The sequence below is a fragment of the Bombina bombina genome, chromosome 1 (genome assembly GCF_027579735.1).
Source record: "Bombina bombina isolate aBomBom1 chromosome 1, aBomBom1.pri, whole genome shotgun sequence".
Classification (NCBI taxonomy): Eukaryota; Metazoa; Chordata; class Amphibia; order Anura; family Bombinatoridae; genus Bombina; species Bombina bombina.
In genome coordinates, this window is record NC_069499.1 from 634,664,606 (window position 1) to 634,681,916 (window position 17,311).

At 38.5% G+C, this 17,311-nt stretch overlaps 1 protein-coding gene across 1 annotated transcript in view; it reads left to right on the forward strand.

Annotated features, from left to right (window-relative positions):
* Window positions 1–426: 426 nt before the first annotated feature.
* ARR3 (arrestin 3) overlaps window positions 427–17,311 on the forward strand; it is a 43,646-nt gene continuing 26,761 nt past the window's right edge. Inside the window, 11 exon segments of the mRNA XM_053691294.1 lie at window positions 427–443; window positions 1,058–1,088; window positions 1,855–1,915; window positions 1,999–2,043; window positions 5,320–5,516; window positions 5,617–5,676; window positions 6,097–6,164; window positions 10,429–10,498; window positions 10,500–10,565; window positions 12,015–12,099; window positions 12,193–12,265. Of these exon segments, the coding sequence (XP_053547269.1) occupies window positions 427–443; window positions 1,058–1,088; window positions 1,855–1,915; window positions 1,999–2,043; window positions 5,320–5,516; window positions 5,617–5,676; window positions 6,097–6,164; window positions 10,429–10,498; window positions 10,500–10,565; window positions 12,015–12,099; window positions 12,193–12,265 (773 nt within the window).

Here is a 17,311-nt window from a genome sequence, read left to right on the forward strand (position 1 = left end):
ATATACCCTTTTAACCCCTTATAACTTTTTTAAATATTTCTTTAAATAATTTTTATCAGATAGTGTTTATATGAGTGTAACTGCAATTTTGAATTTATTTATGTTGTGCTTAGTTCAACTATTTTAACACACTACCCTTTATGTGAGGGTTTTAGTCACGCTTACCCAACGAGCATAAAATGTGATTGCACTCTCATGATAGGGTTTTCTTTTAACTTGTAATACTTGTGCTATTTCCGTTGCGTCCAAAAAACATATATCGCTCGAGCGCAAGATTTAGCACGCCACTTGTAATCCAGCTCTGAATGGCACTCATTTTCTTTGTCAGTGACACAAAACTGTCAGGACCCTGGTCAGGTAACCTATGTCACACCATCTAGGTTTCTAAATTTAATATTTTTCTTTTTACAGGTTGTGGCAGTCAATATGGCAGACGGTTCCAAGTAAGTCTGAGCTAATTGCTTTCTACTTGTTTGCAGCTCATGTGATTATAAATGTATTCAGTTCCTGAAATCCATTAATTTCACCACATGATATAGCTGACTATAGAAATTCGAGTCCCGTTTATTTCACATAACTGGTAAATCTAAACAGAGCTTTTAAATATAACATAACACTCCAGGACAACCATCAACCTCTTATTATTTAATCACCATTCACTAACCACCTTTGTACAGAACTGCAATCATTTCTTATCCATACTATATTGCCAAGATTTAATGCAGGGTTTCCACAATATTGTCTCACCCAGTGCAGAACAATTATGGCTTTAAAACACTTCCAAAAGAACATGCATACACACCATTCTGCTGTTAGTCTGCCTACTGCTGCCACGCTAAATGTTTGTGGCCTACTGCCAGCCTTGTAGATCTTTATTACCGTAAGCATCTTCTCTCACAAACAGCACAATGTCTGTGGTGATAATTTGTCACCAATCTCTTAGATCTAGATTAGCTCTGTTGTTGCTACCAGCTATCTAGTACTGCACCCTTAAAACAAAGCATTTCCTAGGTTTGTGGCAAATGTGTCTCTGAATCATATCCTGTTTGTTTTTCAGAGTATTTAAGAAGGCCAGCTCTGATGGGAAGGTGAGTTTTCCATGTATAAATTAAACTTTAACAACTATATACTTTACTACTGCTCTCACTCATATACGGTATATATATCACAAGCAAAACTGCCACGGCTTATAAACCACTGTAATTCGTATGTTTTGCAATACATGTTTAAAACACTAAAATAAAAGGACAGTTATTTTTTGTTTGTTTTTTTTAAACATCATAGATCTACTGTATTTTCACAATATTTGAGGTGGCTGCCAAGGACCACTATATAATAGTGCTCGGGAACAGAACATAATTCTACGCATTGAACAAGTGCATGTACAGCAGGTTAATTAAATAATTGATATTAATTGGCAGTGCAAACAGTACAGAACACAGTTTATTTCTAAAATACTGTTAAAACCTTGTCATTCTGTTTATCACAAGGTATTAACAGGTGAGCTTGCTACAGTCTTTTCGGGAAGGCTCTGAGAGAAAAAATACAAATAAAGATAACATTGGGAATCATAACTTTACAAATAACTTTAAAAATGATTTACTTTTATTTTCTATAACTGATAAATGATTGAAGACTGCCACCCTTATGGTATAACAGATAGCTAAATTAACTTAACTGTTAAAGTAGCAATGATTTTGTCTATACAAAGATTTCCTAATAATTCCTAAAACTAATGTAGGTAGCACAAATCTTTCAATCTCTCAAACAGGATGTAAACAAAGTCACTAGATTTGTGTAACACCATTACCATTGTGTCATATGTCTTGTAACGCGGTTCTTTGCTCCTTCCAGTTATCTATTTACCTGGGAAAACGAGACTTTGTTGATCACACAGATTTTGTGGAGCCAGTAGGTTAGTAAATATTTTAAATTACACTTACAACCCTGTCACTCATTTCATATCCCCAGCAAAAGTACTGTGTTCTCTTTTTGCAGATGGAGTCATTCTGATTGATCCAGAATACCAGAAAGAGAAGAAAGGTAAATAAATATTGCTTGAGGGAGGCAAATAAGTGGTACTACGTAACAAGTGGGGCTACATTATACTTTGGAACAAAACAAGGTTTAAATGGAAAATCTAATTTGTAATAGTGATCAGTGGGTTGCCATTCTAATCTGCTAGTTGTTCCTCTGTCTACTTGCATGTATTAAAAGAGACATTGATTCAAGGAAGGAAAGCATAATTATGTCACTATATAAATAGCTGGTAAGACCTCACCTTGAGTATGGAGTACAGTTCTGGGGACCAATCTAAAAAAAAAGACATTGCAGACCTTGAAAAGGTTCAGAAAAGGGCCACAAAGCTAATAAGGGTTATGGAGAATTTAAGCTATTATTATCATTTATTTGTATAGCGCGCCAAATTCCGTAGCTATGAGAGGTTAACCAAACTTTCTCTAGAAAAAAGGTGCTTGAGAGGTGACATGATTACTTTATATAAATATATTCAAAGCCCATAAACAGAGAAGGCAGAAGCTTGTTTTATTCCAAGAAAATAGTTTGTGGCAAGAGGTCACAATTTAAGGATGGAGGAAAGGAGATTTAATCTCCTACAATGGAAATGTTTTTTCAATGTAAGATCAATAAAATTGTGGAACTCATTACCAAAGGAGGTAGTGAATGTCAAAACCTTAGATACATTTAAAAATGATTTGGATACATTTCTGGCTAGAAACAGAATGCATGGATATGATTGCGTGTGTTAAATGAGTCACCTTTTAATGGGATTGATTTAATTTTAACTGAAGCTTTTTTGTAAGTATATTAGATTTGTATAGGTTGAACTCGATGGTCTTTTTTTCAACCTCATCTACTATGTTACTGGTCATGACTTGCATACAGTAATTGCTGGCCATAACTTGGCTATTGTTCCTGTTTAACATAACCTGCCTACTGTACCTACCTGGACAACACATGCATTTTCAAACTACCTGGCTTGTATGTACCTTCTGTATCTGCCAGGTCAATACCTGCCTACTGCATTTGCCAGATGTTTGTCAGTTTAACTGTCTGGCGAATATCTATTGTACCTGCTTGCCTGTAGTACTTATACTACCTGTATTAGTCATACTTGCCTGCTAATAGTACCTTTAGAACCTACGGTCATAAGCCTTTACATTCCTAGGGACAAGACAGTAAATGTAATAATCAATGCAATATCTCACTGAAAGTTACAAATCATGCCGCTCCCTCAGCTACCATCTTGTTTGCACCTAATTACATTAATTGCTTTGTTACCTGGTTTCTAACCTATTGTTACAAAATACAAACCATTACATTAGATGCCACTATTTATGCACCAGTACACTCATACACATGCACTAACCGCATCAAGAGAACTCATCAGCTTATTTTACTGAGCACTATATTGTAAAGTAAGTGTATCTCCTTTGCATGAATAATTTTGGTTAGCTCCCCTTAAAGAGATACTGAACCCAAAAAATTTTCTTTCATGATTCAGATAGAGCATGCCATTTTAAGCAACTTTATAATTAACTCCTATTATCATATTTTTCTTCGTTCTCTTGGTATCTTTATTTGAAAAAACAGGAATGTAAGCTTACGAGCCGGCCCATTTTGCTTAAAGTATCCCTTTAATGAGATACTCAGTTCCCAAGTAAAAAATTGCCTATAAAACAATCCCTGAGGGGCCTCGTAATTATGACAAGGCATCTTATAGAATCTTGCCAGACCAGAATGCTTTACAGAATCAGCCCTTAGTGTCTCTATATCTTTATATTTAGACATCAGCTTGTTTCAAATAAATCGGCTTCTGTCTGAAATGGAAGTTAAGAAGCAGCTTTTAGATGGCAGATTGAAATCATCCCGATCTGATCGGGATGATTGACGGCCCCTGCTAGCGGTGAGCAGGGAGCTGCATTGCATAAGCATTTCACTAGAAATGCTTGTGCAATGATAAATGCCGACAGGATTGTGCATGAGCAGGCTGCCAAAATTTAGCCACCTGCTCTTTTCAATGGTTAAAGGGACACTGAACCAAAAAAAAATTATTTTGTGATTCAGATAGAGCATACAATTTTAAGCAACTTTCTAATTATCTCCTATTATCAATTTTTCTTTGTTCTCTTGCTATCTTTATTTGAAAAAAGAAGGCATCTAAGCTAAGTAGCCAGCCATTTTTTGGTTCAGACCCTAAACAGCACTTGTTCATTGGTGGGTGAATTTATCCACCAATCAGCAAGAACAACCCGGGTTGTTCACCAAAAATGGGCCAACATCTAAACTTACATTCTTGCTTTTCAAATAAAGATACCAAGTGAATGAATAGAATTTGTAAATAGGAGTAAATTAGAAGTAAATTAGAAAGTTGCTTAAAATTGCATGCTATGTCTGAATCACAAAAGAAAAAATTTGGTTTCAGTGTCCCTGAGATTGTCAAAGTCCAGTGCAAGTTTCTCCTTACCATCATACAGGGTGTGGGTAGAAATACAGAAACCAAACTTATCTAGTAAAGTGAGGTTCAGTAAAAAAGGAATATTTCTCGATAGGGTTAGCTCTATGATTGAACCAGGTGGGACATATGACCAGGCAGCATTTCACAGGGATGGCACATAGGGATAGCATACTGTTGGAGAAATTAACAATTCTTAAAGACTGGTAAGAGTGAAATCCATATATTTGACCCATTTTGATAAAAAACAAATCTAAATGACCAAATTCTTAAGACTCTTAAAATTTAATAATAGTAGGATCCAGATGATGACTTTGTATAGAAAATGGGTGATTAACACTAGTACCCTGCTGGTAAAATCCATTGCTGGTGTCCAATTCTCCCTTGAATATGTCATGGTGTTTGAATAAGAGTCCACAGGGCATAGTATAAGTCATCAAATAAAGCAGTGACAACTTAGAAAAATGGTTGCTTTTTTTAAAAAAAAAAAAAAAAATGAAATATGTGTGCTTTTCAATTTTGAGTTTTATGTCCATTATAAGGGCATAATGAACATTATAAATTCCTTCAGTAGCACATTTTGTAAGTTATAATTGCTTTTCTTTAAAAGTATATTTTTGTAATTTCCTCAGTTTCTATATGTTTGATGTGCTTCTCTCTTGACATTTTCTTTAAATCTCTAAAAAAATGTTATTTAATTATTAGCATTTTCTATTCTTTCCCTCCAATGTTCGTCTCTTAAATTTTCTATCCTCTCTTTTTTCTTATGCTTGGTGTTTCTCTTTTTACTTCATCACCTTCATGCTGTTTACTTTTCCCTTCCTCTTATTTCTTTCATTCTGCAGTCTTTGTGACACTGACCTGTGCTTTCCGATATGGTCGAGATGACATGGAACTCATTGGCCTCAGTTATAGGAAGGATATATACTGTCTTTCATGCCAGGTGTATCCACCTCTACCTGAGGATAAGAAACCCATGACTCCCCTACAGGATAAACTGACTAAGAAGCTAGGGGCCAATGCCTTTCCGTTCTGCTTCAATGTAAGGAGCCTCTACATATAGTGCCCATGGAAAGGTCAGCTCCCATGGAAAGCTACATAATAGAAGCATTAGCAATACATTATTCTTTCCTATTTTGCAGATGGCCACGAACTTGCCATGTTCTGTAACTCTACAACCAGGGCCAGAAGATGCTGGAAAGGTAAGCAATGGTGAAGAATGAGATCAAAAGTATGGCAAATAATTTGTAAAATATTTATATCTATGACAAGATGGGAAGAACATGAACATACATATTTTTTATTTCTATCCCTAAAAATGGAAATATATAGCAGTATATACTACGCAGCCATTGTATAGCAGTTAGATATCAACCAGCAAGCTTGGCATTAATATTTTTGTTAATATTCAGCTAATTCATTATAACCAAACATACCACCATTTCATTGTTCCATATTCTACTCAAATCTCTCACTGACCATCTCACTTATTATTTATCTAAATTCTTATCAGTTGATTCACTTAAACTTCTATTTTATCATTTGCTAAGTTACTTATTCATTTGCCACCACTTCTAATCTACCATTGTTTGTTCCATTGAAACACATCATCTGTCCTGTAGTCCTGCGGAGTGGATTTTGAAATAAAAGGATTTTGGGCAGACAATTTAGAAGAGAAAGTTCACAAGAAGTAAGACAAAATATGTATGACAGATTTGTAATTGATGTATAATACTTTTTATGCTTGCCTCACCCTATTCGTACCAGATATCTTTCTCCATCAATTGTTGATTATTGATACATTTATGATTCCTGGCATTTTGATGTGTCACTTGTTTTGTGTAAACAGTCTTCAAAGCCTTTTCTCCAGGTCCATGTAGGTTTTCAAACTACATACAGTGGCCTCTAGTTATCAAGCCGTCAACCTCAAATACGCTGGAATTCCGCAGCGTAACGGTATGTGTGGCAAAGCTGATTCGCCTAAGTTATCAAGCCCTACACACTGGCAAAAGTAGAATACAGTGACGTAAGCTTCGATCCGCCGGACTCAGTCCGACACAGATCGATTCTTTCATCACTCCAGATGTTCCGAACGCAAGTTCAGCACAATCTGACTACTTTTGGAAGTTATCAAATGACTACCAGATACGCTCGGCACTTTTCTGGCCCAGCGTACCTGGTTTTCAATCCGCCGCCCTGGAGGCGGCGGATCCCATAGGAATCAATGGGAGTCTGACCATAGCGAAAGTTCATGTTCGCTGCTGCCCGATATCCCATTGATTCCTATGGGAGCTGTCTACACCTAACACCCTAACATGTACCCCGAGTCTAAACATCCCTAATCTGCCCCCCCTACACCGCCGCAACTAAATAAATGTATTACCCCCTAAACCGCCGCTCCCGGACCCCGCCGCCACCTACATAATACCTATTAACCCCTATTTTGCCCCCCTATACTGCCGCCACCTATAATAAATTTATTAACCCTTATCCTGCCCCCCCTATACCCCCGCCATCTATATTAAACTAATTAACCCCTAAACCGAAGTCTAACACTAACCCTAACACCCCCCTAACTTAAATATTATTTTAATAGATCTAAATAAAAATTACTCTTATTAACTAAATTAATCATATTTAAAACTAAATACTTACCTATAAAATAAACCCTAAGATAGCTACAATGTAATTAATAATTATATAATAGCTATCTAAGGATTTATATTTATTTTACAGGCAACTTTGTATTTATTTTAACTAGGTACAATAGTTATTAAATAGTTATTAACTATTTAATAACCACCTAGCTAAAATAAATCCAAATTACCTGTAAAAAAAATCCTAACCTAAGTTACAATTAAACCTAACACTACACTATCAATAAATAAATTAAATTAATTAACTACAAGTAGCTACAATTAAATACAATTAAATAAACTAAACTAAAGTACAAAAAAACCCACTAAATTACAGAAAATAAAAAAAGATTACAAGAATTTTAAACTAATTACACCTAATCTAAGCCCCCTAATAAAATTAAAATAAACAAAATAAAAGTCCCTACCCTATTCTAAATTACAAGGTAATCGGCTCTTTTACCAGCCCTTAAAAGGGCTTTTTGCGGGGCATGCCCCAAAGTAATACAACCCCCCCAACATTAAAACCCACCACGCACATACCCCTACTCTAACCCAAACCCCCTTAAATAAACCTAACACTACCCCCCTGAAGTTCTCCCTACCTTGAGTCGTATTCACCCAGCCGGGCCAAAGTCTTCATCCAAGGGGCGCTGAAGATGTCTTCCATCCAATAGAAGTCTTCATCCAAGGGGCGCTGAAGAGGTCTTCCATCCGATAGAAGTCTTCATCCAGGCGGCGTCTTCAATCTTCATCCATCTAGAGCGGAGCAGAGCCATCTTCAAAGCAGCCGACGCGGAGCCATCCTTCTTAACCGACGCCTACTCGCCAAATAAATATTCCTTTAAGTGACGTCATCCAAGATGGCATCCCTCGAATTCCTATTGGCTAATAGGATTCTATCAGCCAATCGGAATTAAGGTAGGAAAAATCTGATTGGCTGAGCCAATCAGCCAATCAGATTGAGCTCACATTCTATTGGCTGTTCCGATCAGCCAATAGAATGCGAGCTAAATCTGATTGGCTGATTGGATTAGCCAATCGGATTGAACTTCAATCTGATTGGCTGATTGAATCAGCCAATCAGATTTTTACTACCTTAATTCCAATTGGCTGATAGAATCCTATCAGCCAATCGGAATTCGAGGGACGCCATCTTGGATGACGTCACTTAAAGGAATATTCATTCAGCGAGGTAGGCATCGGTGAAGAAGGATGGCTCCGCGTCAGCTGCTTTGAAGATGGCTCCGCTCCGGATGAATGAAGATTGAAGACGCCGCCTGGATGAAGACTTCTGTCGGATGGAAGATCTCTTCAGCGCCCCTTGGATGAAGACTTCTATCGGATGGAAGACATCTTCAGCGCCCCTTGGATGAAGACTTCGGCCCGGCTGGGTGAACACGACTCAAGGTAGGGAGAACTTCAGGGGGGTAGTGTTAGGTTTATTTAAGGGGGGTTTGGGTTAAAGTAGGGGTATGTGGGTGGTGGGTTTTAATGTTGGGGGAGTTGTATTTTTTTTTACAGGCAAAAGAGCTGATTACTTTGGGGCATGCCCCGCAAAAAGCCCTTTTAAGGGATGGTAAAAGAGCTGGTTACTTTGTAGTAGTATAGGGTAGGGACTTTTATTATTATTTTATTAGGGGGCTTAGATTAGGTGTAATTAGTTTAACATTCTTGAAATCTTTTTTCATTTTCTGTAATTTAGTGTTTCTTTTTTTTTGTACTTTAGTTAGTTTATTTAATTGAATTTAATTGTAGCTACTTGTAGGTAATTTATTTAATTTATTTAATGATAGTGTAGTGTTAGGTTTAATTGTAACTTAGGTTAGGATTTATTTTACAGGCAATTTTGTATTTCTTTTAGCTAGGTAGTTATTAAATAGTTAATAACTATTTAATAACTATTGTACCTAGTAAAAATAAATACAAAGTTGCCTGTAAAATAAAAATAAATCCTAAAATAGCTACAATATAATTATTAGTTATATTGTAGCTATATTAGGGTTTATTTTACAGGTAAGTATTTAGTTTTAAATAGGATTAATTTAGTTAATAAGAGTAATTTTTATTTAGATTTATTAAAAAATATTATTTTAATAAATCTAAATAAAATTTACTCTTATTAACTAAAGTTAGGGGGGTGTTAGGGTTAGTGTTAGACTTAGGTTTCGGGGTTAATTAGTTTAATATAGATGGCGGCGGTATAGGGGGGGCAGATTAGGGGTTAATAAGTTTAATATATGTGGCGGCGGGGTCCGGGAGTGGCGGTTTAGGGGTTAAACAATTTATTTAGTTGCGGCGGGGTACGGGATCCGCAGGATAGGGGTTAATAAATTTATTATAGGTGGCGGCAGTATAGGGGGCAGGATAGGGGTTAATAGGTATTATGTAGGTGGCGGCGGGGTCCGGGAGTGGCGGTTTAGGGGTTAAAATATTTATTATAGTTGCGGCGGGGTCCGGGTGCGGAGGTTTAGGGGTTAATAAGTTTATTAGAGTGGCGGTGGGCTCCGGGAGCGGCGGTTTAGGGGTTAACATGTTTAATATAGTTTTGGAGGGGTCTAGGAGCGGCGGTTTAGGGGTTAATAACTTTATTTAGTTGCGGGGGGCTCCGGGGGCGCCGGTATAGGGGGTAGAACAGTATAGTATAGTATGAGTGCTTAGTGACAGCTTATCAATAAAGCTGTGAAAAAGCTGAAGAGCAGCAAGATCGGATGAGTGATAACTATCACAGTCCACTGCTCATCGCCCCGTACTTGGTGCGCTGCTTTTTGACAGCTTTTTTGATAACTTTGGCGAGCGTATTCAGATCCGCGGCGGCGATGTGAGGCAATCTTAGGCGGGCGTATTGGGGCCATCGATGGCAGGTACGTTTGGAGCTTGATAACTAGAGGCCAGTATTTCATATTTGTTATCTTCAAACTAGGATCTCGAAACTAAGAATTCCAAAACATTCCAATGTCACAAAACACATCAACATGACCTACCAGTACTAGTTTTTACATTAATAATTTTTTTCATCAATTTTAATTACTTTCCAAAAAAACATGCTTGCATCATAGTCAAAATACATACAAAGAAAATGGACCAAATGCATGCACATATTCATTCCACATGAAAAATTACTGTGAACGTTTCTAAAAGTTTGTTAGACTTTTCATATAAATTATGACCCTGGCTGGGACTCTTATTGAATAAATCAATGAGGTTTAAAAATTAATTGACTTTAAAATGTTTATATTATTAAAATGTCTTTTTAGAAATCTATGCTACCTTTATTGATCAGTAATAATTAAAAACCTGTCATCTTCATCCAACAAGAAACTCTGTACGCCTCGTAATTCGGAAGGTCCAGTATGCTCCGGAATTAACAGGACCTGCTCCACGTGCAGGACATTACACGCCAGTTTATGTTGTCCGACAAACCATTGCAGCTAGAAGCTTCACTTGACAAAGAGGTACTCCTCAATGTTATACAGGTGGCCCTCAGTTTGTGCCAGTTCAATTTGCACAGTTTCAGAATAGCGCCTGTTTTTTCAGTCATGTGACTGCTATTGAAAAGCATTGAGAAGCAGGGTGCATTGATTAAAATAAGGACAGGCCAGTAGGTGGAGCTGTCCGCTTGTGTTACAGCAAAGATATGCAAGCTTAACAGGCCTGAAATTAATGTACACAGACCAGACCTATCGAGCTGTCAAAGGAATAAGATCTAGCAGCCATGAGGGAAACTTTACATCTTCCTGCCCAGCTGCTTGAAGGTCGGAGTGCCTAAAAAATCAGTCCAGGCTGGAATGCATAGAATATCTGCAGACCGAATATTAGCTAACAGTGTATGCTACTGTTTCAATGCAGAGACCTTACTGCTTTGTTTTCAGAAAAATGCAAGTAGAAAAATGTTTTTGTTCATTAAACTTAGTTTGATGATATATTCTGTGTTGTTTGAATATTTGATACTGTTTATAATGTTGTTAAGAATTTATAGTCTTCATTTCAAAGCTTTAAAAATAATGTATTATAGGTTACTTAGGTTCCAGGCCCCTCTCAAAATTGACATAAATCCCTCACTTCCCGTTGACTTACATTATAAACTTGGTTTTAATTTACAACGGTTTTTGATTTACAACCATTCCTTCTGGAACCTAACCCCGGCGTAAACTGAGGGCTACCTGTATTCCTATAAAAGTATGTTTTCCTTATTCTCTGATGAACAGTTTTCATATCTTCAGTCCTCAGGGCACACCAACAGGCTAGGATTTAAAGATAACTTTGCCTTGAATATAGGTGTGTCATAATGGCAGTTATATGAATTGTCTACCTGATCTTACACAGAGTGATCCTGAAAGCTTAGTTTGATGGGAGTGCTGTCTCATAGGGACTCAATATTAAAATGATGAGCTAGTGTTTCTTCATTACTACATTTCAACCTTGTCTCTTTATCTCATATATCATTTAAACATTTGTTATCTCTACTTCACATTGCACCGTCCTCATCTTGTTGAACATTCTTGCACACTGTTTTAATTATTAATTATTCATTTCACAATGGCAAAATAAAACTCAGGTTTATGCCCAAGCCATCCACCAATTGAGCATATCAAGGTAAACACAAGAACTAGATTCACAAAAATGAGAGAATTCCATGAAACTTCTCAAAACACAACAAAAATGACTGAGTGGAGAGAATCCTGGGTTCTTCTCTGACTTCTACAGCAATGACATTTATATTTGAGATCTCTGTCTGATGAACTTTCTGTATTTCTCTTAAACATTGCCATTTTCTCCTATCTCCTTTATTTCAGTCTGTTTCTTTTTCCAGAGTTATTTGATTTCCCTTTTATTGTAACACACAAGTATTTCACTCCTTGCTATATTCACTCACCATTATCATTTTTTCACTGTATCTTTAGATATATTATCATGGGGAGCCTATCAATGTAAATGTGAAAATTAACAACACAACGAACAAGATTGTGAAAAAGATTAGAATTTCAGGTGTGTAAGAAGAACATAACAATGCTAGGAAAGTGTATAGCAGATGGAAGTGCTCTAGGTTTTATTTTCTAAGCCTTATTTTTTCCTTTACAGTGGAGCAGGTGACAGATGTAGTTTTGTATTCCTTGGACAAGTACTCCAAGATTGTATGCAACGAAGAAATAAAGTAAGTGCATCACATTGGAAACATTAAAGGGACAAAGTTAAAATTAGAGCATAAAAATTTAGACATCTTTCCAATATACTTCTAATATCAATTTTGCTTAGTTATCTTGGCATCCTTTGTTAAACATTAATCCTGAGTGCAACATTGTTTATTGCAATGTTATACATGGGGCCGATTTAACAAATGCCACCCCCTGCTCAAGCTAGCCCAACAGCGCACAAGTAGGGGCTGTCAATCACCTTGAGTGAGTGTTTCCAGGGTGATTTTAGTCCTACAGCTGGCATAAAGGTTCAGAAGCAGTGGTCTGATGACCGCTGCTTCTTAACTTTCGGCTGCAGAAAAGGGCCTCCAAAGCTGCATATGCAGCTACTACTAAAGACACATGCATGCTCCTAAGCTCCTATAAACCTACCTAGGTTTGGTCTTCAACAAAGAATACCAAAAGAACAAAGCAAATCTGATAATAGAAGTAAATTGGAAAATTGTTTAAAACTGCATGCTCTGTCTGAATCATGAATGTTTAATTTTGACTTTCCTGTCTTTTTATTCTATTGTTAAAATGATATCAATGCTTATTAAATAAATTAAACTGTTTAAAATGTTTATATGTAGTAAAACAAATCCCAGTATATTTTAAATATTTTTCCCTTTTTCCTGTTATTTAATTCTATGTAGCAAAAAAATACTCTGCAATACATTTTTTTTTCTTTTTCAACTTTTTTTGTAATTTCTTTATGAAAATTGTGTGCTTTCCAATTCCTGTTTAAAGGGGAAGTGTAGACTGCAGAAGATTTAGGGGAAGATTTATCAAGCTGCATTCACAGCTTTTAAGGCTTCCTGGAGCAGGTTCACATAAATGATATTGCAACTACAAATTTAAGGAGCAAACACTGTTTCTTTAGCCTCTCCGTCACATAACACAACCCAACACTTGCTGGTTTTGGGTCATTGACATCCCCTGCTTATACATAATTGGTTGAGCAAGGGAAACACTACACAAGAGAGCTATTGTGCAATGTTAAATGTTGCCACGCAATGCTGCATCGCATGTGGCGATTACAGGCGGACAGGTTCTCTATTCGATATCTTGCCTGCAATCTTGATAAATTTTCCCTTTAGGACAGCTTTAATCCACAGAGTATGTAATGCTCATGGGATACTCCACTATCAAACCAAACTTGGCCAGTAGTCTTCTTATCCCGGCGTCGAGGGAATAGGGAATATCCCAGAGCAGAGAAAGTTTGTAAGATGAGGTAAGCGGCATTCACCACAGGCAGGATTGTCTTCAGCGGCAACAGGAAAGCAGTCTAAGCATAAACCATTAGAATAGTCAGGCAGGCAGGGTTTGGCAACAGTAAAGCAGTCCAAGGGTAAACCATTAGAATGGTCAGGCAGGTAGGGTTTGGCAACAGAGGCAATCCAGCACAATAGGGGTTAACAGGCAGAGTGGTCAGACAGGCAGAGTTCAGCAGCAGTATAGCAATCCAGCAATTTAGGGGTGAAGAGGCAGAGTAGTCAGACAGGCAGAGTTCAGCAGTAGTATATCAATCCAGCAATTTAGGGGTTAAGAGGCAGAGTAGTCAGGCAGGCAGAGTTCAGCAGTAGTATATCAATTTAGCAATTAGAGAAGTAACGATCTATCACACCCAGGAGCACACAAAGTAACACCTATACTTGGGCAGTGATAGATTCTATTAGGGAAACTTACATAGGCGCAGGATTCGCACCACAGGCGTGCGACCGCCATCAGAGAGGGAGAGGGAGAGGAGCGTGCAGCGATGACGTCATCCGGACCCGACACAGCCCCTGGCAACGATCAGGGAAGGAGACGCTGGACCCCTAGCAACGGCTAGAGTGGCGCGGCGTGATATTGGTTACACACTCTAGTGACCCATTCATAACTGTTCCTAAATGGGCTCAGCAGAGAAGAAATTTCAGGTTAAAACATGGTGGCACTTGTTACTTTATGGACACTAAAATGTTATACTTATTTTTTTTATTTATTTTTTTATTCAACTTTTTATCGAAGAGAAGTTCACAGTACAATGACAGTAAATCATCATAGCAGCATGAAATACATTCAACAATTATATACGTAAAGTACAGCTTGATGGTCACATACAGTTCACATACTGTTACGTTCAAAAACATTTAAACATGTAAGAAAATAGCAAACGTTTCAATCAAAGAAAGACACAGGGCATTCATTAGACCTGATTAGAGAAACTAGTAGAGAATGGGCCAGCAGAGCCCATAGATTGGTTTTCCAGACAACTGATAAATTAAAATCGAACAGAAATGAACATCTCCCTCAAAGAAGGGGCAGAAGAAATGGGATTAGGGTAACAGGGAAGGAGGGGGGGGGGAGAAAAAAAAAAGGGGGGGGCACACAGACACACTCCTCAATATTCAGATGTGATGGATAAAGGAAAAAAGACCATGCCTATCAGATCTCAAGCCAATCAGACCACGTCTCCCAATAAGAGTCCAAAGTACTGGTTTCTCCAGCTACATACCTTTCTATAGTTGCAAAATGGTTTACCACCTCACAGACCTCGTTTAGGCTTGGAGGTTCAGTCTGCTTCCAAGCACGGGCTATGCACAATTTGGTAGCCGCTAGAACATAGATTAAAAACCTCTTGGCATTCTGGGAGAAAACTTTCGGGAAGATATGAAGCAAAGCAATCTTGGGGGTCAAATGAACATCCAGATTAATGGAGCCAAGCAACGTTTTAACCTCTCTCCACAGAGGAGCCACCTTCAGGCAAGCCCACCATACATGGAGGTCGGAACCCTCGAGATCACACTGTCTCCAACATTTCCTGGTGGTTGACGGAAACATTGCCGCTAATCGTACTGGAACTCTATGCCATTTCAACACAACTTTCATGTATGTTTCAAAAACTGTGACACAGTGAAGCGTCTTTTTTGAGTAATCGCATATGAAATGTCACGTTCCGAAATAGTCGTATTTAGTTCTCTACTCCAAGCTCGTATTTGCCATGGTAGACTCGACATATAATCATTGAGGAGGGTGCCATAATGAAAAGATATGGGTCTGAGTAACGACCCACCTTGACACCACCTCATCTCCCACTTTGTCCTTTCTCGCAAGGATGTTGTTGGAAAACCCCTGGCCTTAACAATACTCAGCACTCTATAGCTCTCAAATCTGAACCACAATGGATTTTACCCACTGGATCCAGCTAATTGGGAAGCAGTTACAAGGACCCCTGAATGGTAGAGATCAGAAATACAAACAATGCCTTTACTTTTCCAAAAATCAAAGTGGATCTCTGATGAGTTCCACAACAGCCCCTTCAGACTCTGAATAGGGGGAGGATAGGGTGAGACACCCAACCGGTGACTAAGATCATGCCAGATGCGCAGCGACTGACTGATAATGGGATTAGCGACCTGAGCAGAGAGATTTGCGTGTTTAGGGACCCAAATGGCGTCCCGTAAGTCCAAGCCTACAGGTAAGGCTAGTTGCTCTAATTGATACCAGCCTGGTCTATCAACCTCCAATCCCCATGCAGAAACATGCGTGAGCCTTGTCGCTTCGTAATAGAGATAAATGTTGGGAAATGCAATACCACCTTTAGAGAAAGGCCTCTGTAGGATTTTGTATGCTATTCTTGGGACTTTATTCCTCCAAACATAATGGAGGAAGATTCTGTGTATCTGTTGAAGAATTTCGGTGAGGCACATTAAGCGGGAGGCAATGAAAGAGATATAAAGCCTTTGGGAGAAGTGACATCTTAAGTGTGGCAACTCGCCCAAGCCAGGAAATTTCCTGGTGGTCCCATGCCATTGTCAAAGATCGAATATCGGCCAGCAGCTTGTCAAAGTTGGATTTAATCATGGTATCCACATTACCACTAAGCATTACACCTAAGTGAGTTAAATATTCTGTAGACCACTGAAAATCGAATGTGTCACGCAAATTAAGCAAACGCTCTGCCGAGAGGTTCATAGCATAAGCTTCAGTCTTAGCAACATTGGATTTATAATAACTGAGTTCACTGAACTTCTCAATTAGGCCAAAGACCGCCGGAATCGAGGATTCAGGATTAGTCAACAACAAGGTCACGTCATCCGCGAAAAGGGCGATTCTCTCCTCATGGGATGAGTACGCAACCCCAGTAATTTGGTCTGATTGCCGAATCGCTTGAGCAAAAGGTTCCATTACTAGGGAAAAGATTAGAGGAGATAGGGGGCACCCTTGCCTGGTGCCATTAGAGATATTTATTTCCGGTGAACAAAAACCTGGACCTCTAATTCACGCATGGGGGCATGAGTAAAGAGCCCGGGTGGCCAAAATAATTTGTGGAGGGAAATTAAACACTCCAAGGACTTCCCAAATGTACTCCCACCGGACCCTGTCAAAAGCCTTTTTGGCATCGAGAGACAGGGCTACCAGTGGGGTTTTATTTTTAAGGGCATCCGAGAATATCGTAATCAGGCATCTCGTATTGTCTGGGCCTTGACGGCCTTTAATAAAGCCGACCTGGTCCGACTGTATAAGAGCAGGTAGTAGATTAACTAGCCTATCGGCTAGGAGCTTAGAGTATAGCTTCGTATCAACATTAATTAATGAAATTGGACGGTAGCTACTGCATAGTGTCATATCCTAATTTGGTTAGGGGATAGCGACAATTGACGCCTCAAGGTTCTCTCTCAATATTTGGCCTTCCATTTTGATCTCGTTAAAGAGTGGTCCTAGCACCGGGATCAATAGCTTCGAAAATCTCTTATAAAAAATGCCGGGGAAACCATCCGGTCCCGGGTCCTTATTATTTTGAAGAATTTTAAGAAGCAGTGCAATTTCCCTGTCGCTGAACGGTTTTAGAAGAGTGTCCTTGTCTTCTTTCCGAGAGCACCGGTAGACGCAGTCCCCGAAGAAAATTAACGATCTCCTCAACCGAGGCCGAACTGGAAGGTTCACTTTTGGCTATATTATATAGCTTGTCATAAAACATCGCAAAAGCTTTCCCAATATCAGCCGGAGCACACACTTTCTTGCCCTCATGGACGATAAAAGGT